At 41.8% G+C, this 22,676-nt stretch overlaps 2 protein-coding genes across 12 annotated transcripts in view; one reads left to right on the top strand and one right to left on the bottom strand.

The window, feature by feature from the left end:
• Window positions 1–3,947: 3,947 nt before the first annotated feature.
• NPY5R (neuropeptide Y receptor Y5) lies at window positions 3,948–12,757 on the bottom strand. Of its 9 annotated transcripts, none has more exons than XM_064652386.1 (4): window positions 11,835–12,014; window positions 10,393–10,462; window positions 8,183–9,283; window positions 3,948–5,697 (listed from the first exon to the last, which is right to left on the bottom strand). In XM_064652386.1, the coding sequence occupies exons 3-4, from the start codon at window positions 8,225–8,227 to the stop codon at window positions 4,354–4,356; spliced, it is 1,389 nt and encodes a 462-aa protein (XP_064508456.1). In that variant the 5' UTR covers window positions 8,228–9,283; window positions 10,393–10,462; window positions 11,835–12,014; the 3' UTR covers window positions 3,948–4,353. The 9 variants fall into 9 exon arrangements, with proteins under 9 accessions (XP_064508456.1, XP_064508459.1, XP_064508458.1 ...); XM_064652389.1 differs by having other exon boundaries at window positions 8,183–8,319; XM_064652388.1 differs by lacking the exon at window positions 11,835–12,014 and adding an exon at window positions 10,934–11,637.
• Window positions 12,758–18,914: 6,157 nt separating this feature from the next.
• Window positions 18,915–22,676, top strand: part of NPY1R (neuropeptide Y receptor Y1) — a 44,765-nt gene continuing 41,003 nt past the window's right edge. Inside the window, exons 1-3 of one of the 3 annotated variants that reach the window (XM_064652394.1) lie at window positions 18,916–19,238; window positions 20,459–20,762; window positions 21,779–22,613. In XM_064652394.1, the coding sequence (XP_064508464.1) occupies window positions 21,915–22,613 (699 nt within the window). In that variant the 5' untranslated portion in view covers window positions 18,916–19,238; window positions 20,459–20,762; window positions 21,779–21,914. Of the gene's footprint in view, window positions 19,239–20,458; window positions 20,763–21,778; window positions 22,614–22,676 lie in introns of all 3 variants that reach the window. The other 2 variants (XM_064652395.1, XM_064652393.1) reach the window with 2 other exon arrangements.

Here is a 22,676-nt window from a genome sequence, read left to right as displayed (position 1 = left end):
GGAAAAAGGAAGAGAATTGTCTAGGACCAGAGTCCTGATACCACACTAAGACTGTTCCAGGCTGTATTAATCAATTTTCTGGCCAGGACTTTTTAATGCAAATAGTATAGGCATAATTTGGCTTTCATCAAAATCATAGGCTATATTCCTGGACCCCCCGGTATTTATGGGAGAATCTTTCTGGAGACTATGAAATTTAATACTCTTTATCTTGAATGCTACAGGGAGATATTGGGACTACTGTGAGAATCTATTGATATTTTTTCTTTTCAATAGTGCAGTGATGGCTGACAGACCCCTATGAATTACAGAAGGGTTTTTTAATTTATTAATAATCATTAGATAGAGAAGTTTTCCATGCTACCCAGCCTATACTTCTCAAAAGGAGAGCTGGAGCCTATCTCAAAATGATTGGGAGTGAACACTTTTCTTCCTGACTGTGCTTCTCTTCTTGGTTCTTGTGTGTCTTCAGATCAGTGGATTTTTTTCCCTTTTCTCAGGTGTTCATGCTGCTGAGAAGGGAATATTTTGTCATGAGAGCTTCCAGGCTCCAGGAACAGGGCTGTGCAAAAGGCTGGAAAAGGCTCCAACCAGCAGCCAACACAGAAGCAATGTGTTTTTTGTCTCTCACTGTGTCCCCGCCAGCTCTCCAGTCCACACAGTCCTACCCAGGGCTGGCTCTGTCCCACCAGGCACCTGCCTGGGATGCAGTTTCCCTGCCTGCCGGACCCCAGGTCTCTGCTGTGCCTGCTGAGATTACAGCTACTCTAGACCCATGGAAGCCATGTCTCTCCCAGCCACTGTTGATATGGCACTATGGAGATTTCACTTGCTACTGCTCCTGCTTGTTTTGTATGTATTCCTTGCTGATACTGGGACCAAGCTACACTGGCTGTTGAAGTAAAGTTTAAGGTAGAAAAGTTATTTTATTTTTATTTAACAATTCAGAGGAAAGACAGGGACATTTTGGAATTTTCAAAATATAATGCTGATGATTGCTTTATATATAAAAAGAAAATACACATTCTGCCACCGTTGATTGACTTAAAAAAAAAAAAAAAAGATGACAGATTTAGATGGCACAGGACTAAAGAAGTTCAATAGCTGTCTTGATTTAATTCTCCATTGCCAAATTACAATTTGTTGTGCTTTGATCAGTGTAAAGAGTAGGGAACATGGTTATTGACTTCATCCAGGCAAAGAGATATATATATAAAATCTCCAGTATACAGATTAATACTTGTGCACCTCAGAAATGAGAGGAAGGCCTTATTCAAGTCCTAGCATGATTCTGTGTGTCATATAAAGTGAGTAGAATTTGATCTGAAAAGAGTAACTACTAAATAAATATTTAATTTATATAAAATAACAATCCTCAGTGTAGGAGTTAAAAATGGTTGAAATTCTGAAAGAAAGGAAGGAATAGAAAATAAATAGCAATTAGGAAGGAAGAGAACAGTACACTGAAAAAATAAATAAATAAAGTCAGAAGGAATATTTCAAGCTTGTGACTGCTTTCTTATCCTTTTATACTGTTTGGCTATATCACACGGTATAAATAAGATTAAATGATATATTACAATTATGTGAAAATTTGTAGGCAGAAATAGGGCATGAGCTGCTGTAATTTCTATAGAACTACATCATTTTGCTCTGGATGTAAATTTAGTTAACTTCCTCCTAATTTTATCTACCAAGACTAGCCATAAATATTTTTAAATTGAAGTACTTAAAATGTTTAAAAAGCTATTTTAAAATATATTGTTCCAGCAGTGTCTATTCTGTACCATTTGTACTCTATTTAATGACATATTGTAGGGTTTTAGGAGATAATAATCTGCAAAATGCAATAGTCAGTGTCCAGGAAGAAACTATTAAAGCATATAACTAATGAAAACAAAGAACAACAAGTTACTGAGAACTAGACTTCAGAAAAATACCTTAAGGGTAGAAGCTATTACCCACTAGTATGTAATAAACTCCTCAGCAGATAGTGGCTTGGGGAGAAAAGGTCTCAGAATGATAACATTGTGATAAAAATAAGTTGATGATTCCTCAAAATAAAAGAACTGCTTTCACTTTTAAAGACTAACTGGAAGGGAAGTATCTTGAGGAAAAAAAATGCACACTGACCATTTCCAACCACCCATTTATAAAAAGAAAAACTTTATTTCTCAGCCTGTAGAAGCTACATACAAAGGCCTATTGGATTAAAAATCTTAGTGGATAAAAGGAAATAATTACCATCTAGACCTGAGGAGAGGTTTTACAACTTAAATAGGCAAAGGCTTTGTACACTTACTGAATCCTGAGGGCAGAGATGGATTATTAAACTAGAGTAATCCAGGGGGGGAGAATATATATATGTATTTGTTTGTTTATTTATTTATATTTTTATTATATATTCTTTGCATTTGTGCTGTGAAATGTAATATGACTTAGGGAAGATGCATGTGACTTAAATTTGGAAGGAAAAATACTGGTCTGGTTAAAAAGGAGAAAAAGAGAGAGGAGAGGGAGATGCAGAAAGCATGTGTGTATGTGTGTGTGTGTGTGTGTGTATGTGTTTGCACACGTGTGCGTGCATGCACAGATTCACAGAATGAGTGAAGTTGAAAGGGACCACAGTGGATCATCTGGTCCAACCTCCCTGCTCAAGAAGGGTCGCCCTAGAGCACATTGCACAGGATTACATCCAGATGGTTCTTGAATATCTCCAGTGACGGAGACTCCACAACCTCTCCAAGCAATCTGTTCCAGTGCTTGGTCACTCACACACTAAAGTTCTTCCTCATATGCAGGTGGAACTTCCTGTGCATCAGTTCCTGCCTGTTGTCTCTTGTCCTATTGCTTAGCACCACCGAGAAGAGCCTGAATCCATCCTCTTGAAACCCTCCCTTCAGATACTGACAGCCATTAATGAGGTCCCCTCTCAGTCATCTCTTCTCGAGGCTGAACAGGCTCAACTTGCTCAGCCTGTTCTCACAAGAGAGATGTTCAAGTCCCTTAATCATCATTATTGCCCTCCACTGAACCTGCTACAGGAGCTCCATGTCTTTCTTGTACTGAGGAGGCCAGAGGAGGACACTTCTGTACCCTCAGTACCCCAGCTGAGGCCTCACCAAGGCTGAGTAGAGGGGCAGAATCACCTCCCTCAACCTGCTGGAAATGCTCTTCCTAATGCACCCCAGGATACCACTGGCCTTCTTGGCCACAAGGACACACTGCTGCCTCATGGACAGCTTGTTGTCCACCAAGACCCTCCAGGTCCTTCTTCATAGAGCTGTTTTCAGCAGGTCAGACACCAGAAACACTGGTTCATGGGGTCATTCCTCCCTGGGGGCGGGACCCTGCACTTGCCCTTCTTGAATTCAAAAATAATCCACTCTGCTTATCCCTCCCACCTGTCAAGGCACACATGCACAAATTTATTTGAAAGCTGTTAAAGCTTTCCAAAGCAAGTGGGTCAGTTATAATGAAGTGCAGTAAGCTTTTGCTTTTTTGTAAAGGAAAAGAAAAAATCCTGCTGTCTTTCCATTTTCTTTTTCTTTCCACTATCACTTGCTTAGGTAATGAGGGCTTACTCTGATCAGAAGTATGTTGTATGTTCAGGGGTGTCATCACTGTAAGAACAAAGGCATAACTATAGATAAGTTCAGGCTGGTGGAAAATTACATAAAATGACAAGCCAGAGTGAAAACTGGCTAAGGAAATCAGGGATAGGTTGTACTGGGTAAACATGGTGAGATGGAAACAATCAAGACAAAAACAACAACCCTCAAACCAAGGAGTAAGGCAAACTAGGAACCAGCAGCAAAGCATATTGCAAAGATATTGCAAACTATGACTCAAAGAGCTAAGTAAAAATATTTTTCTAATCACATCCAGAAAGAGATGTTTATATTAGAAAACAGTCAAAGTTGGCTCTGAAATAGTCTCAACAATAGTTATTTAGTAAATTATATGTATTTTATTATAGTTTTATGACAGTTAATACTGATATGTCTAAGTAGTCTGTCTTACATTTATTATTCATTATATATTCTGTATAATTCCAAAGTACAGATTGCCAACATTTCAGGTAATGAAAATGGTATTCCGGTTTTGTACACTGGGCATGGTTTCCTACTTGTAACAGATAGGGAAATGTTATAACATATGTATATAGTTCTGCCCAATGCAAGAAATACATGCAGCCATAGAGCTATACATTCACATAAAATGCTACTAATCATAACCAAGTCAGACTAAGTAAACTAAACTAATATCTTTTACATATCTTTTACAGCTATGCACGCCAGTAGGCTTGAAAGCCATACTTGTTTGTTTTACTTTATCTTGGGGCACATAAAATCATAGTATTTGGCAGCATGGGATAAGGGACATTAAATCAGCTTTTATGCTGTTGTTAAGAAACCCATAGAGGATGGGATTCAAGCAGCAGGACATCATACCCAATAAATGGCATATGCAATATACTAATTTAAAATGTCTGTTAGAAATGAGAGTGGCATTAAAATCTGTCACAATGTGGAAAAGGTGAAGAGGCATCCAACTGAAACCAAAAACTAGGATTAGCACTGTCAGTCTGCAAAAAACTCTCCTTGATCTTGTCTTAATTCTGACAATGGATCGGGATACTGTAATCATGTCCTGGATCTCTGTATTTTCTTCTGGTTTCATTTCAAAACAGATAGGAATCCCAGGGATGAATTTACTGGAGGAAAAGAGCTGACTTTTTTCTGTGCCAGAGGTTTCTGGGAGATCTCTTGAATGAGTATCCTGATGATGCCTTGAAATAGCTGGCATCACACTTGAAGTCTTCCTGCTATATCTTCTGTGGTGCTTTTTGCCAAAGGCACAGCTCCACCTGGAGTGCCCAGAGGACTGCACCTGTGTGCTAGTGCTCTTAGAGGGATGAAGAGCTAGGTTTATCATCTCCTTTTCTTCAAACTTGTTTTCCTTGTTTGACAGTCTAGAACCTATGCTCCTGCAGACGCTCGTGTGACTAGCAGTTAAACACGCCAGCGGCAGTATGTACTGCATGAACAGTAAGGCTATTGTAAAGGCAATTCTATAGGAATCGGAAGGCCATGACTCGATACACAAGAGTCTGTTCTCCAGTGCCTCTAAATTCAGAGTTTTGCTGAGGTCCACAATTTTGTGGAAAACTGGTAGAGGGGAGCAAATTGTGAAGCCAAAGGCCCAAATGGTCACTATTAAGAAATAGCCTTGTTTTGCTGTTAGATTGCTAGAAAGGGGATATTTTATCATACGGTACCTGACTGCAGCAATAGATATTAACATCAAAGTTGAAACTAGAACTGATGCGCATTGGAGGAAGGGCATTACATGGCACATGACAGTGCCAAACATCCACTGATCAAGCAGGACGGATGTCAGTGTGAAAGGCGAACAGAACAGCACAACCAAGATGTCAGAAAAGGCCAAGTTACCTATGAGAATGTTTATTATCGTCTTCTGCTTGCACTTTAGTAGGGCCATTAGTATAAGCAGATTTCCCATAAAGCCAGCCAGACTTATAAGTGTGTACAGCCCAATAAGAAAGTACTGTATGTCATCAACACTACTCTTATAGTCTTCCCAGGCAGAAAAATTCTTTGTAGTAGCAGAGGTGTTCCTGGTAGGTGTCCTGTTGGTACGGTCTTTTAATCCTAAATCCATTTTACAGTCCTGCTTAGAACGAGAAAGGCATTAATTAGCATCTGAAGGAACAATGATATTGCTGTTAATCAGAATGTAAAGGAACATAAATTTACCTGGTGTCACCTCAATGCAAATAAATTACTAGTCATGTTAGTCTACTGTGAGGCAGATCCTGTATAACTTCAGGTCAACATGAATTAGTTACGTAGGTTTTACCATGTGGTGTTCAGCATGCCTTGGCCTCCTACCCGGCTGCTCACATGGGGGAATGGCAATTTAAGGTTCTGCATTATGATGCTGGCTTTTAACTATGATTTGCTATAGACTATATTGTCAGACTTTCCATGAGGGAACAGTTAGCTACGAAAGCAATTCATCTTGAGTTGGTGAGATTACTCATGTGCATAAGAGCCCGTCGATATGGGTAAGGAAATGACAGACACCATCTGGGCACATGCCTAATCATTGCGTCACAGCAAATTATAATGAAGGCACCTGAAAATACATATGCTAATGACTGCACTAGCATTTCTTACCTTGCTAGTAGAGAACTAACACAAAATAAGCGAGAGCTTTCAAAAATGATCAGGAAATCCACTGTCAATGATCCAAGATGGAATTCCTAATGTGGTGTATATAGAAACCATTTTCTATTAAGCATTGAACATATTTTAACTGGTGCTCAAGCAGAAAGGAAAACTGCCTATAAAACATCTAAAGTAACTGGATGTAATACAAAGAGGACAGTGTTAATTGGAAGCAAACTACACACAGCCATTTGAAAATTCAGTGAACCACTAATTATTCAGCACAGAAACACTGAACATTAAAACCTAACTCAGCACAAAGTTATACTGCCTACAGAATCTTCATGTATTAGTCTTCATTTTAGAACAAACAGAAAGACATGAGAATTTAGTTCAATCTTCAGTTTACCTTAAACACCAGCATGTACTAAAGTTTCAAGGTTCTCCAGAGTGCTAGTGCCCTGTACAAAATTGCTTAATGTTTAGAAATCTTATATAAGAGAAAACAGGAACATCTAAACAATACTAAAGCATATATAAATTGAGCAGAAGGCTAGATCTGTCACCTAAAAAAGGCAGGGCTCTTCAAGGCTCCTCTGTGAGTTGTATGGTGCTGACTTCTTCAAAGTGCAAAAATGTTACTCAGCTTCCTCTACACACGCAGACGTGTTCCTTCTTTCACATCACATGTGCTCCTACTGTCATGTGCCAAAGGGAAGCTCAAACCTTAAAACAACCTCAGAATATTCACTGACAGTGTGTTGTGATGGGAAGGTTCCTCATGTAAAAGTAGGAATACTTATTTAAAAAAAAAAATCTTGCAAGTAATGTGTTGGAAAGAGGTGACAAGAAGTCAGCCTTGCCAGATTCTCTCAATCTTAAAGTGCTTTAAAATAGCTAAAATAGAAGTAAGAACTGGATATGTGAATTTAGATAACCTAAATTTTATAATTGTGTGCATACAAGCAGAGCAGCATTAATGCATATTATTTCTGTTCAATTTTTCCCCAATCTTTAATGAAATGATGGGAAACCATATAATAGACAAACAATGCTATCTGAGACTACCTTTGCCTCTAGATCAACTTTAAAGAAGCAGATTAGAGGTTCTGTAAGCGATCTAATCTCTCTATGTTGATATTATCAGAAATTTTCATTTTGGTGGGCTTCTCTTTATACAAATATTAGCTAATGAAGGAAATAGTTTTTTATTTATTTTTTCTGAGCTAATTTCTCTGAGTTGCTACTAACCAACCAAAACCAGTATGATCTGCATACCACAATGACTTTCAAAATCTGCTGAAATTTCTTTCTTTTCCCTAAGTATGACTCTACATAACTTTTGTCTGAGGAACCCCCCCACAGAGCTTTGCCCTGGATAAGATACATCTCCATACCTCAGGCTTATGGCATTATGTCCCTGTTATGTCACACTTCTATAATTTTTTTTCTCTTTGTTCAACATGAAGGAATGGTGGATTTTGCTGACTGATGATTTTGCAGATTTCAGTGTGTGCAGGTCATCTCTCATCTGCACAGTCTCTTTTGATTGATGAAAGCCATTTTAACTCTATGTTGCGTTTCAATATGAAACATTACCTCCCTAATATTTTCAGGGTGAACATTCTATTATCTTTGTTCCACGACACTACACACTTAGCTGAGAAGTGTGTAGGAAAAAAACTTTGCATAACTGAAGAGTTAATAAAGAAAAGCCATTATTGTCATTCTGGGCAATTTTCTTTTTGCTTGGACACCTTCCTTTTCCAGTTTATATCTTGCACAGATTAAAAGAGCTTTACTAATGGAACATCCCATTGCCTGATAGCAGGTTTGAACCATATCAAGAGTTATTTGAGAAAGGGAAATGAAACATTAAAGACCTGGATCTCTCCATATCTTAGTTACTAATCACCTGAGAGAAAGACTAATAGAGAAGGAAATCCAGTACCATCTTGAGATTCAAAAAAACCCTCAAAAACTCTTACAATGCTCTCAAAGTGGTGATGACTCTGAAGAAATGAGCTTTTCATTTATTTTTTGTGCCTCCATAAGTAACTCTGTGCTAACAGCAATCATTCTGCGTAGTCTTCTATTTTAACTGATACTAGGTTGAAGGATGAACCTGTAAAAGAAGAAACAAACTGATGTTACAGTTTCTCTGCCAAAAACCCAGACATAAGGGTTGCTTTTAGTGTATCTACAGGTATTTTCAGTAGCAGTTAAATTCCCACACATCATCACATTTGAAGGTCATATTGAGTAGTAAAGATGCATACCAGTGTTTAAGTTATAATAGCAGCTATGTATGTGTGTACCAAAACTATAACTCCCTCTCTAGAGTTTTTGGTGATATTTGCTGTCATTGAAAAGGTTCATAGGCCATAGGTTCATCAGTGAATGGAGAAAAAGTAGGCATTTCTACTGGTAGAAAAGGCTCTCTATCTAGTTAGTCCATTCCATTTTAATTATGTTTATGATCTGTAAAGAAATCTTTATCTTTTCATCACGTTTTGCTTAGTTTTAATCAAAGGATTCTATGAGGAGAATTGAAACAAATCTAGTGGTATCACTGTTATTTCTACCACTTTCAGCTTTGGGTGACTAAAAGTGAAAAGGAAGAGACTTTCAAGTCAGACTTTCAAGTCAGTCTGACTTTCAAGTCAGATGCACCATAATTATTTTATCTTCTATAAATTTATATTCCACACAGATAATGCTAAGACTAGGGCCAGAGAACAAAATTTAAGTGTTGTTATACTGTAACATATTCATTAAATGAATGCTAGATTTCTGTAGATTTGTACACCTCCACATGGAGCTCTTGCAGTATGGCTTTAGCAGAACTGCTCATTATGTTTTTAATATAATTATTTAAAAACAAAAAGTGAATATGCTGGTTTTGCTGAAGCAGACATATTTTATTGAGAAACATCAACATGGAAGAGCTTAGTAGCCATGCCTCTGAAGTCCAGCATGGGCTCTCCAGCTCCATCCCTTCTGAGCTATGGCTGCCTTCTGCTTGGGGTGCGAGATGAGAAGGTGCCATCTTCCCTATCACATGTCCTCATTTCCATGAGGAAGGAGCCCTGGAAGAAGTCACAACATGATCTCTTAAGGCTCTAGCTGGACACTTGGGGCACCACAGAAGTCTGTAATACACTGAAGCCCCTCCTGCACCATCTCTAATCACAGTTTCAGAGTGGCAGAAAGACAGAGGGGAAGGAATAACACTGCTGATTTCAGCAGAGAACTACTGTGCTGACAAAATTTGCTTTGCAAAATGCCCAAAGATGACTTTATTTTCATTTTGGATGTGTAAAATGAAAGCAGACTTTTGTCCCCAAATTTCAAAAGATGCCAAGTGGATCTCTTGTCTCCGAGCATCCTTTCCTGATCAAAAGAAACCAGTTGCTCTCAGCCTGAGTGCCACTGGCAGTAAAGGTGTAAACAAGTGTTCCTCCTGCATAATTGCTCTTCATTAGCATGCCACTGATTTCACAGGGCTATGTGCACTTATTGGCATTTATCTTCCTGCTTTGTTTTAACAGCTGCCTCTACTTTGAGAGATTCACGCTCCCTGGACGGTTGGTCAAACCCAGTGCAGCACATGGGTGCAGCTTTTAGGGAAATGGAGATTCATGAAAATCCTGCTGTGAGAAATAGAATTAAATAATATAGTCTCTTTTCAAAACCTTCTCCTCATATTTGAAGTGTATTTCTAAACTGAATGCAACACAGTGTCAGAGTGCTCTTGCACCTGTTTTCAAGCTCAAATTTAGTCAGTCTGAAGGTACCTGATGGAGATTTTCAGCTGTCAGTTCCAAAAGTTGGATCACTTTCACCTCCTACATCAATCAGTCAAGCAAATGAGGTTCCCTTTTGGTGATCCTAGTCTGTGTACACTCCCAGCTGTGCCCAGCTACACCTGTATGAGCTCATACCCTGTGAGCTTTACGTGGGTTTGGTTAGGTCTTCTTTAATTTCAATGGAATGCTTGAGACAGAAGGCTAGGCTGCAAAAGGCAGGAGAGACTTCAGTATTGTGACAGGGGCCAAGGTGGATTTGAATATTTACTGTAAGACTCAATGCAGTTTACATTTAAGAGTATAGTAAAATGTATTTTATAACAGATGGTGTTATAATCTTGAAAAATTTCAAATAACACCTCCTTAAATTACAATAATTTATGGTATACCTCAGTGTGACTCTCTGATTACTGAGATTCTTTCATCAAAAGCATGCTTCAGCTGCAGTTGGTCTAGGGCCTGAGATTGACAGGGAGAAATGAAACCATTTTTCAGGTGTAGCTGAGTTAGAAGTATCACATAACCCAAAATATGCTAATATTTTTACTATCTTGTAATTAATATCATTATTTCACTTAAAGCTATCACTTAAAATACAAAATCTATAAATGACAATTTAGGAGAGTTAATAGGCCGGCTATTTCTCTAAATATTTAAAGGGAAATTTTCAAGAACACAAAAGTTAGATGGGTAACCATCATCCTCTGAAAGCAATTGTTTTCTCAGGAAATGTTCCTTCTATTAGATGAGGTACTTACATTAAGGTTTATTCATGGCTAAGAGCTTATATCCTACAATATTAATACCTATTAACTCTGACTGGCTGGTCTTTGTATAGTCTAATCAGTTCCATCTTTGTAACAGGAAAATTAATCTTTATAGCTGTGAATGATTTATAGTCTTAGGGAGGAAGCAAAATGTGAAAATTACCTAGGAAATACAGCCTTTCTGCCTCCATAATACTGGAGTTATATCAAGACTGCATAGAAAAAGAGAAGGTCTTTAAACTTCTACACAGCTGTAAATAGTTAATAAGACAGGCTGTTACTGCCCGACTACGGAAGCTTAAGGAAAGCATTGAGCTGTGTTGTTACAACTTGAGAAATTATGCCCTCACATCATTAAAGACTGAGATAAATCTGAGACAAAATTTGAAACCACTCAACCGTTGCATTCACAATATAAGCTAAAGATGAAACGCTGCTGCTTCCGATGTTGTTCGTTACATGCAACAGCAAAAACTAGCCTGAGAACCTGGGAGAATTCAAAAGATTGAAATTAGTTCAGAAGTCCAGAAAAACGGATTTCTATGCATGTTAATGGTATGCCTCTTTCTGTGCCTGACTGAAAGAAGAACTGCAACATTATCCGGGACAAGAAGAACACAACTTCTCGAAATATGCCAAAGCCAACTAGCAAGAATATATCTCGAGCTCCAAGTAAACGTTATGGAACGTAACGGGCCATTTACTGGTCAGAACAGAAAACTTGAAAGGCACGGCTACGTTTTCTGCGAGGTAGCACAGCAGTTCCTGGCTCTCAGAGGCAAAGGCACCAAACCGGGGACGACTGCTATTTTTGCCCTCGCACAACTCGCTCGGCATCCGCTTTGCCCTGCGCGCCCGCCCCGCCCCGCGTCCGGAACCGCGCACCGCGCTTAGCCTGGAGCCCCGCGCTGCCCGCGACCGCCGAGATCCCCCCTCCCTGAGCCCCCTCCACCCAAGCGAATACCCCTGTCCCGCGCAACTGCTGGCAAGGCGCTGCCCCGCCTAAACTTGCGCCAGCCCAGCCCAGCCCAGCCCGCCGCGGCTCCGCGCCCGCCCCGCGTTACCTTCGCGCTGTCCCTCTGCGGCGCCCCGCGGGGCAGTAGCGGCAGTAGGGGCGGTAGGGGCGGTGGGGGCGAGCCGGGCAGGGCAGGGCAGCCCCGGGCTGCGGTCACGGCTCCAGCCTGGGCGGGCACGGCGAGGCTCCGCCGGGGCGGGAGCAGAGGGAAGCGCGCAGCCCCCCGCCCGGAGGCGCACCTTACTCGGGCGCTGCGGAGGCGCCGGGTCTCGCCTGCGGCCGAGGGCCGCGCCCCGGGGCCGGCGCTGCCGCACTCGCCGCCCGCCCGGCGGGGCCGGGACCGGGGCTGGGGCTGGAGCCGCCGCGCTAGCGCATTTCGGGAGGCCGCTCCAGGCGGCCCTGGAGCCCGGTATTCCGGCGCTGCACGGTGTGACAATTAGAGTTTCCATGGAAATGCAGTGAGTCGGTAAATAAACCCCGCGCTCGCCGGTGCTTACGGGATGCTCTCAATGCCTCACCTGGCGCTCAGGACACGGCATTTTGCAAAGGTGAAACGCGCTGCGAGTCCCGAGCACAGACAGGCAGTCACAGAGCGGTGACCTGAGCTCCCCTCGCTTCGGCTGGAGAGGAGCTCCGCAGGTGTTCATCCATGCTGCTCGAACACCCTTTGATTTTTATTTTAGAACAGGTGGGAGGCGATGGATTTCCCCCAAACAGTTTTCCTTTCCGAGTTTAGTAACTCGGTTCTTACAGAAGGAAAGATCTGAAGGGTGGTTTTAATTTTATCTGAACAATCAATGGGAAGGCAGAGCATTTCCTTAAGTGAGCAGTATTTTAAAGCATAAAAATTGTCAGGTGTGTCATAGCACAAAGCATGAAAAGACAAATTCTGCTGTTCTCACCGGCTGTTATCTTCTAGCACAAGAAGAGTCATTGATCATAGTCCTATTACAGAGCTACTGGAGAACTGAGTGACATGCAGGTCTGTGGGAGCACAAGTGGCAGAATCTGACACAAAAAAGTAATGACTTTCCCATTTGCCAAGGCACTACTTCGACACTTGATATTAACACAGCACTGCAGAAAAGCTGTCAGTATAATTAACCTATGAGAGACTGTACCACACAAAAACAAAACAGCCAGATCAATCATATTGTCGAATAACCTTTGAAAAGTCCAGCTAGGTTCCTTATTTAACTTCGGTTAGAAAATACTCATTGAGTGATCAAGGAACAAATAACCTTAATCTTCAGCAGATGAGCTCAGGATGGCAAGGAATATTTCATCCTATCTTTCACTCGCTTCTGCATTATCCACCACCCACTTCTGGTGAATCACTGCATGTACAAGTGGAGCACAGGGAGCTGACAGTGGAAGTGACGCGCCAATCCATCTCATCATTTTAAGACAACTTTCCCGTTAGTCACAACAGAGAACAGAATTAATCTTTTTTAGGCCTGAGCAGCTGTTCTTAGCATTTTCGACCATCTTCCCACCTAGCACTGATGGTTTTGAAGCCTTTCACGCAAATATTTGATCTGAAGACAAAACCCCACTCTGGTTCCAACATGTGATGGAGGTGATTAAGGCTTTCTCTCAGGGTACCCACTTACCTGGGTGTCCCCTGTTCCAGCAGAGCTTCCCACATTTCTGGCTTCACTGCTTGAAGTGGAAGCTGCCTCCTGGAAACAGTGACTTTAGAGACACTATATCTTTCTATCAAAACTTTTGTCAGCAGACTGACACTGTCTTTAGAAAGAAATCCACATTTGCTGGTAGAGCTCACAGGAGGGAAATTAAGGTTTCTTACATTGCACAATTGTGATTTATGTGGGATACGATTGTACCTTCATAACGGTACAAACAGTGTACCTTCATGTTAGGCCATTTCTAAGATGGCCTAGTTCAGTTCACCTAGTACAGTTTCCCAAGCAGCCTCCAGAAATCATGTGCTTCTTATCAAGAGCAGGCAGTAACACAAGTATTCCTCCCTCAAAGCAATTTTCTCTAAGAATTAAATATATTTTTTTTGTTGGTTGTCTTATTTCAGGAGGGTTCTTCAACCAGTAAGGTATTGGCAGGTGTGGGCTTGTTTGTTTTCCCCACAGAGCTGTAAATAACACCAGATTTCTCTCCGCTGTTTTTGGACAATTCATCCCTGATACTTGCGCACATCAGAGGCTATTACTATTCAGACCATTATAATTTTTTCCTTTTTACTGTTCGTGTACCTCTCTCTTGCCAGTAATACTACTGAATAATAAAATCATTAATCTAGAGATAGGAAAGGTCTAGAGGTATTGAATGGCAGAAGTGACAGCAGATCATAGTACAAGTTCCTTAGAAACCAGCCACCCTGGGGTTGTTGAAATCATAGAGGAGTCCTTGAGGAAGTAAGAGATGGTGATGATGAAAGATACCTATTCTGGAGGAGCTGGGGAAGAAAAGTGGTGCATCAGAGAGAAAAGATTGAGATTCCTGAGTCAGAAGAACAAAACAGAAAATACAGCAGAGAACTCTGTGGTTATATGAATATAAATTAATTTTGGCATGTTTCTTACCACATTTCTATATGTATCTTTCTTTTGGGAATATCATTCTAATATCTTAGAAAATTTAGCCTCTAAAGGCTAACTGAAGACATGAAGACTCAAAGCTCCCGTGGAAGTTGATGAGAAAACCAAGAGTCTAAGCCACCTAATATCCAGTTCCACAGCATGAAGTTGATTGTCTTGAGTCAAAATTTGTCATGAGTCAAAGTCTAATGTTACTGTAAAGTCTGATACAAATGCAGCACCTATCCATGGGGCAAGACAGTGTAAATGGTAAGACATAGTTACTACAGAATTTGAGAGATTTTGTGAAATACATAAAAAACATTTCTGTAGGTCAGAATTTTTCACCGAACTCTTCATACCCAGCAAAAGTACTATTAAAATATTATTCAAAATACCACTAATCTCTGGCTTCTGTATGGCCCATCCCTTCCACAGTTCTTACCTTGCATAAAGCAGCAAACCTTGGACTACTGAAGTTGTGGCAATGATTGAGCTGTCTTTGTGATGAAAGGCAGGACATCTGATGGTTAACTTACTTCCAAGGGTGAGCCTATAATTAGTCATTTTTGTTGCCTAATGTGTCATCACAGTTTTTGGCTGATATTCTGCACATTGACCCATCTGGATGATCATGCTGAACTGTGGGACCTATTTCTACTTTATGTGAAGCCAGATGAGAGCTTGTGTATGAGCATACGTAAGTTTGAATCCTTAATGGACAGCGCAGGGTGGGCACAGCACAAAACATGACTTAGTATTTTAGCCAGGTGAACATAATTTAGGTTATATCTCAAGCAGCCTTGTAATATTTCATGTGATCAGGATAGATTTGCACTGGTTAACTTGGCTGTATTGTTGAAAATGGAACTGCAGCAGCGAGACTGTCAGTAGAGATTAACCACATAACCTTTCATGATGCTCATTTGGGTTTGTGACATTAGCAGTCAAATGAAGTGTTGTTATGTTTGGTGTCAGATGCAGTTGTGTCAGAATAAACATGCTCTTATCCAAACAGAGAATTTGCTGCTATTCAAATTGTACTCAATAGCGAAAGGCCTATTTAGTCTACTGATGACAGGCTTTTGCCCCAAGGAGCATGAGTTCCCTTATCTTTGAGTAATGTGAAATGCAAGTATTTCAATGGCACTGATGTTCAGTACTAGAAAATGAAAACAATAAAAAATAAGGTTAAAAAACCCTTCAGAGAGTGTTTCCATTCATTTTGGTAGTGGTGACTTCAGTTTGTTTTATACAGAATAGAAAGTACAAATGATTTTCCTAGTGTTCTACCTGGTGTATTTTAAGTTTTACAAAGCAATTGTTTTGCCTGAGCACATGACAATACATTGCAATGAAAGTGACAGCTCATTTTACAACACCTTTTCCATTTTTGAGAGTTGCAGTGAGAAAAAATTTTAATGGATTGATGTCTAGGTATATTTTTTTCTACATGTTTCTTAAAAATATTTTGTTCTCTTCTCAATGCTTTTACTTCAAAGCAATTCTATATTCATTTACTCAGGCTATTCTGTTTCCTTAGTTGAAATACTTGTGTTCTGTTCATTGTAAATTTTGCAATGTCATGCCTTCACACAAATAAACATATACACACAAACAAACACAGTCTTCCAGTCCAGGGTGCCTTTGATGTACTGAAGAATTCATTCCCTGGAAGAGGATAATCTTTAACACAATGGTTATCTTACTGCTCCAGTGTTCTCGTGTCCTGACAGTCATCACCACTAAAATTAAAGTTACTGAGAAATCATTTGACATCTTTGTGAGCTTGGAGCTCCAAGTGGAGACTCTCAGCTTGGTGTTGAGACTGAAGATGCACAGAATAGCCAGGGCCTGCTAATGCCTGATTTTCTTACAGAGAATACCTGATGCTACACGGCATTTGCTGCACAACATGTATTTTATATAGCTATAACGGGAAGTTTTAAAAGGGTCTATCTCTGTTTATTAGAATGATTATTTTTTACTGTGTTTAGTGCTCATATGTATGTGAAGTGCTTCAGAGAAGACTGACACAGCTCCAACAGATTCGGTCATCTGAGGTGGGCACACAGTAGTATGGCAAAGCAGAAAGCTTGTAGTAAGACTTGGGTTATAGCATGTGTGCATACATATGTATATACACTCATAAGTGTAGCACGTTTGAAAACTCAATGACTGAGGCAGCCCTTTCCATTTCTCCACTGCAGTGTTCAAAGCCTGACCTTGTATCTGTCTGCAGTGTGAATAACTCTGTGAATATTTGTTGTCATCGCTGTGAGTTCAGGTCACTGAGTGGCATGTAGGCTCTATATTTGATCTATTATAGGTAATTATTATATTTGCATAGTATAACAGAGGAATTGTGAGGTTTGTTTTGCCTGTATTTATGCGATGTTTGAAATTCTTGTATATACTAACCATTAAAAATGAAGTATTATGAATCACTTCATTTACTGCTCAAATGGAGATCCTCATCACTAATGACAAAATGGACAAGAAAGAAGATCATATCTATCTGAAAATTCAGAAATTTCTGTGGCAGAAACAATAGCATTTCACGAGGGAAGTAAATGAATGCCTCTGTGTTACACTAATCTATTTAAAATAGAGTAAAATGGTGAGAAACAAAGGAAAAATGCACAACTTCCTACACCCCTGTCTTCCCAGGCTCAACACCACTCTTTTGTCCCAACTCTTCTAAAGTCCTACCTCCCTGAGTTGAGCAGGGGCACAGGAAATGGGAGTTCTGGTCAGTTCATCACACGTCTCTGCCACTCCTTCCACCTTATGATGTTCCCCTGCTCCAGCATGGGGTCCTTCCCATGGGATACAATTCTTCAAGAGCTGCTCCAGCATGGGTCCTTTCCATGGGGTGCACTTCCTCAGGAACAGACTGCTCCAGTGTGGATTCCCCACAAGGTCATGGTTCCTGCCAGCAAACCTGCTCCCATGTGGACTCCTCTCCATGGACCACAGCATGGCTCCATCTGGGCCTGCATGGGCTGCAGGGAAACAATTTGTGTCCTTAGGTTCTCACCACAGGTTGCAGGGGAATCTCTGCTCTGGCCAGGAGTGGGTCCATTTTGGAGTTAGCCGAAAATGGTTCTTTTTTTGAAGTGAGTCACAGAATATTCTGAGTTGGAAGGGACCCACAAGGATCATCAAGTCCAACTCTTAAGTGAATGGCCTCTGCGGGGATCAAACCCTTCTGTTCAGCATGGGGGCAGGTCCTGGTGTGTTGTCACAAAAGCCATCCCTGAAGCTCCCCGGCTTGTTATGCAACCCCAAGTCTCTTATTCTGAACTGGTCCTGAAAATGTATCTCTGCACTGGATACCTGTTGGCAGAGTACCACAATTCTGTATCACAGAATGCTGTTTTAATTTTTTAAATAGCCATCTTGACCATATGGGTAAAAGCATTACAGAGAAGTAGCAGGAAGAAACATCCTGGCATAACAAAAAAAAAAAAAAAAAGCTTTTTCTCTGTCTAGCGCTTTATCTATCGCCCTTAAAAATCTCTATATTGGACAATTTATTTTTTTTTTGGTAGTGTGAATGAATCATTTCACATCCATAGCAATGAGAGGCCTCAGTTGTCCATATCCTAGTGTCACTGATTCAGACAGAAATATACTCTTTATGAGACCTTCAGCTTGGATCCCTGGGTGAGTGTACCCACCTTTGCTCTGTTCAGTCAAAGAGCAGTGCTCATGACCCATGTATGACTGGTTCTTGAGATGCATTATATATAGCTTGCACTTACCTTGTGCATGCTGCTGTTAAAATGTCAGCAGCACCACAGCTACTGGTTTATAGCAACCTGCGCTTTCCTTTCTTACATCAAGGACTGCAGTTACAATGCAGTTGAGCTGAGCTCCTGGAAATGCAGTATAAACATCAACTTCACTGCTAGGTTCTGAAATCTTCCTATAAGACTCCTTCTACAAAAAATGTTCCAATCATTTGGTATGTGCAACTAATTTTTTAGCTATAATTACCATAGTTCCTTAGTTGAGAGTTATCCACAACACAACAGTGTTGCCATATAATAGGTGTATGCCTGAAGGTAAGAATGTAAGAGCATGCAACTCTTTAAACCAGAAAAATTAATCTGGAGCCTTGGAATAGTTAGGGAACTTCTGTTTTTCAAAAAATCTAAACTTCTAAAACAGCCTGCAGATTTTGTCAGGACATTTTCAAAGTGTTGCTTAAGTTTAGATGGGTAACTTCTCATGGACTTCCCAACTCACTGACTTTTCTAACCATCTAAGTAGATCAGTGCAGTGCTTTTTGTGAGTGGCACAACAAGGTGTTTCAGCAACTTGACATTTTTTATTGATCCAGTCATCACCATTCAGACCAGAGGCTGGTTGTGCTGGTTTAAAAAGCCAAACCCAAACTCTGTAACCTGCTCCTTATGCTTAAAATCTCTTCCTAGTCCGCTTTCCAAAAGCTTCTATTTCCATCTTTAGTTTGGCCACAAGATGGCAATAACTTGCAGACAAAATGCTGAAACAAGCAGACCGATTTGAAACTGTTTCCCTTCCTGAGCTTTTCCTTGAGCTCTTCCCCCCCCTCCCCCCCGCCTCTTTTGTTTCAATATTTAATTGCATTTGTTTCGGAATTACTAGGCAACCCACCCCCAGATGTGCAGTTTAAAGGTGATGTGCTTGCAGTGAGATTTTCAGGATGTACTCAGCAGAGCACCATCATGTGATACTGGGGTAAGGTGGAGTTCTGCTTTAAGGGGGAGTCTCTAGCCTTCCTCACCAATCTTTAGGATCTCAGCTGGAGAAATACCAGAGAATGCTTCCCCTTTCCCTACTCCTTCTTCTCCATCCAGCCTCCCGAGTCAGCCTCTGAGCAGACCAAAGACGGGCAGAGCAGTTGCAAGGTGAGTTTCCCCTGCGATTGCTTTCCCATGACTGTGGGTGGTTGTGTGCCGGTTAGGCTGGCGTTTGCTTGCTCTCTTAGGTGCAGGTGACAAAATCCAAGGGAGGGGTAGGCTCCAGGTTGGACTTGCAAGTGGGTGGGTGAACCATCAGCTTGGGCTGACAGCATTTTGTGCTTGCTTTGGAATAGCTCCAACAGTTTTACAGTGCATTTCCAGTCACCTCACAGCACATTATTTCGCCCTTTCTGTCTATTACTGCTAAACTTGTGACCAAAATTCTCATGGAGAGTCAGGATGGTGTGCATGGTGGGGGAGACTGTGCAATCACCCAGAGGGGTCTGCAGAGCTATGGGCTTTCCCCATCCCAGGCCAGCACTCCTGGGAGTGGGGAGGGTTCTGCTTCCTGACTTGGGAGCTGATGGGGTAGAGGACAAGGAACAGTGCAGCTGTCCAGGACATGCAACTTCATCCCTTCATGGTGTCTGGTCCATTTTGGAGAGGGACAGGAAAGGACTCCTTGTCACTTGCCAGCAGTGCTGTGTTTCTGAGCTGGTTCCCAAACATGCTCTTAGGTTGCATCTCTGCTATGGGGAAAGGTGAGGGAAGAAGGAGCAGTAGCATTTTCTGGTTTTGAGTTTGATATTTAATAAATAAGCAAGAGCAGAGCTTGTCTAAGGGAGTAGAAAAACTAAGAGCCTGAAACCCAGGACACTCTGTTGCTGGGTGCAGTTTGATCCCAGCTGGTGAGAGAACCTACCCAGTTCCCTCCTTGCCTGTCATCCCATCAAATCACAGGGCTGGACTGCCCACCTCGTGCTGTACAAGTGATGGTGAAGATCATGGTTAAATCCAGATGTGACTTTCGGACTATGATATAGTCATACTGCAGGAATTGAGAAGCCCTGGCTCTCCACATCACCCACACACTTTCCCTTTGGGTAAAGCACCTACTTCTGGCTCTGGCTGAAGTGATGCTTCAAGAGGTCTTGGGGGTGGAAATTTCTTTATTGGACCCTAAAACAGATCTGGTGGACTAGAAGATCCAATAAATTTAGTTCGCAGAGGCAGCAAGTCTGAGAGAGAATGCCCAGCTGTGTGCCTAGCTATCTTGAAAATCAGCGTAGCCAAACCTCAGAGATGCCTTTTGTCTGAAATCACTGCTGTTAACTTTCACAGTAAAATGTCACACAAGCTACATTGCCTGTTGTGGTTTCATGCAGCCATGTGGTGATTATAAAGAGCCAGCAGAGATGAGGTGAGCTCATGACGGCAGCAGCAGTGAGAAGACATGGCATTGGCATGGTCATCCTTTGGCTGACCCTCAGAAGGAGCTGGAGCTGCAAGCCCATCCCTCACACACTGGCTCTGCCCTAGGGAGGAGGGAGCTCCAGGTCTGATCCCCAGCATGTGGCTGGTTAAAAGAGTGTCTGCCGCCAGTAACAAAGACGATTCTTCTCCAGAGACTTAGATGGCACAGAGATTTCTATCGAGTATCATTTAAGATCAAAAGCTCACCTATTCAGGGTAACTTTTAATGAAGTACATTTTAGTGGGCAATGTTTCTACAGCTTTTGTGATAAATGCCATATGGAGACGTGTTTGAAACCGACTTGTGTGAATTTTAAGTGGCATTACTTTCATTACCATAACCTAAGGTTAAGTGAACAATAAATTTAGCTCATGGAAGTGGGCAGAGGGAAAGTTCCAGGCTCAGTGCAGAATTCAGTGCCACTAATGGTGAGTTGAAATAAAGGTGTGTCAGGTTATTGATTAATTGTTTATTAATTGTTTAGCAGTTTATTTGATTTTATATTTTAATTTTCCTCCTGAACACACATGCTTGAGTTTCAAATTTTTAAAATCCAAGGCCTTGCAAAAGGATGGTTATTTAAGCATGCTTATTTGTGTTGCATGGCTAAAGAAATTTTCTTCAGTGTTTAAATTTTGCCATCTTTTGTCTTGTTTTGTTCTTCCTGTGCTGCACAGCCCTGTTAGCTGAGATTAAGTTGTTCAGAGTTCCTGATTTGCCTTTGACTCGGTGCCAGTGCTGCTGTGGGCACTCGGTCACTTAACATCAAGTCTATGCAATAGTGAAAAAAGAATGCAGCAATTTTTAGAGTCATTTTTCTTCCCCTCACATTGGTCAGATGGGCTTTCCCCACCTCATGTGATGACTGGATGTCATTTCACTTAGAGCAGTTTGAGAAATCAGACGTTTGCAGATTAAATTTATGAAAAGGAGATGTAAAGCATAAAGTGAAGGCTGCGCCGATGAAGTCTGAAAGTGCTTCTCAGCTCGCTATTCCGTGTAACTTGTGCCGGCGGGAACGGGCCGGTCAGGGGTCGTGTCTCCGCTTGCAGTCCCGCGCTTCGGTCCCGCTTTCTGCCTCCTTCCCGCGGACCGCAGCCCCGCTCCCGCCGCCCTGCGCGGGGCCCTGGGGCCGTGCGGGTCCGGCCGGGCCGGGTGGCTCCGCTCCCGCGGGACCCGGGGGCAGGCGCCGTGCCGAGGTGACCGGCCCCGCTCCTTCCCTTCTCCCCAGGTGGTGCGAGGAAGATGCGGCGCTGAGGAGCGGGCTCGGCCCGGGCTCCGCTGCGGGACCGATGGGCGCGTCCTGAACTCGGAGCGGTCTGGATGAGAGCGGCGGCGGCGAAGGGCGGCATCGAGCTGGAAACAACATGAATACCTCGGTCCTCGCCCTACTGGGAAATATTTCCGGTCACCTGAATTTTTCAGAGACGAACTCGCAGATCTTGCAGTTTGAGGACGAGGATTGCCGTGTGCCTTTGGCCATGGTCTTCACTCTGGCCTTGGCTTATGGGACTGTGATAATTCTGGGAGTCTCTGGGAATCTGGCTTTGATTGTCATTATTTTAAAACAAAAGGAGATGCGCAATGTTACCAACATCCTCATTGTCAATCTATCCTTTTCTGACCTCCTGGTGACCATCATGTGTCTTCCCTTTACCTTCGTGTATACTTTAATGGACCACTGGATTTTTGGGGAGGCCATGTGCAAACTGAACCCTTTTGTGCAATGTGCCTCCATCACTGTCTCAGTCTTTTCTTTAGTCCTCATTGCTGTTGAGCGCCATCAGCTGATCATCAATCCCCGTGGCTGGAGGCCGAACAACAAACATGCTTACATGGGGATTGCTGCCATATGGATTTTAGCCACAGCTTCCTCTTTGCCTTTCCTGGTCTACCACGTGTTAACAGATGAGCCCTTTAGAAATGTAACATTTGATGAATATAAAGACAAATATGTGTGCTTGGACCTGTTCCCCTTGGACACTGCCAGGCTTTCTTATACTACAACACTTTTGGTGATTCAGTACTTTGGACCACTCTGTTTTATATTTATTTGCTACTTGAAGGTAAGATAGAATCCTCTTGCAACACAATCCTCTTGTCTGATGTTTGTTTATCCTTGCGAAGAT

The sequence above is a fragment of the Pseudopipra pipra genome, chromosome 4 (genome assembly GCF_036250125.1).
Source record: "Pseudopipra pipra isolate bDixPip1 chromosome 4, bDixPip1.hap1, whole genome shotgun sequence".
NCBI classification, from domain to species: Eukaryota; Metazoa; Chordata; class Aves; order Passeriformes; family Pipridae; genus Pseudopipra; species Pseudopipra pipra.
This window is presented reverse-complemented; position numbering and strand designations above follow the sequence as displayed.

Coding starts and splice junctions, on each gene's coding strand:
- NPY5R (XM_064652383.1), bottom strand. CDS start 12,432: ATGAACACCTGCGGAGCTCCTCTCCAGCCGAAGCGAGGGGAGCTCAGG. Junction 5,695..12,303: donor TGCCGTGTCCTGAGCGCCAG/GTGAGGCATTGA, acceptor CGTTCTAAGCAG/GACTGTAAAATGGATTTAGG.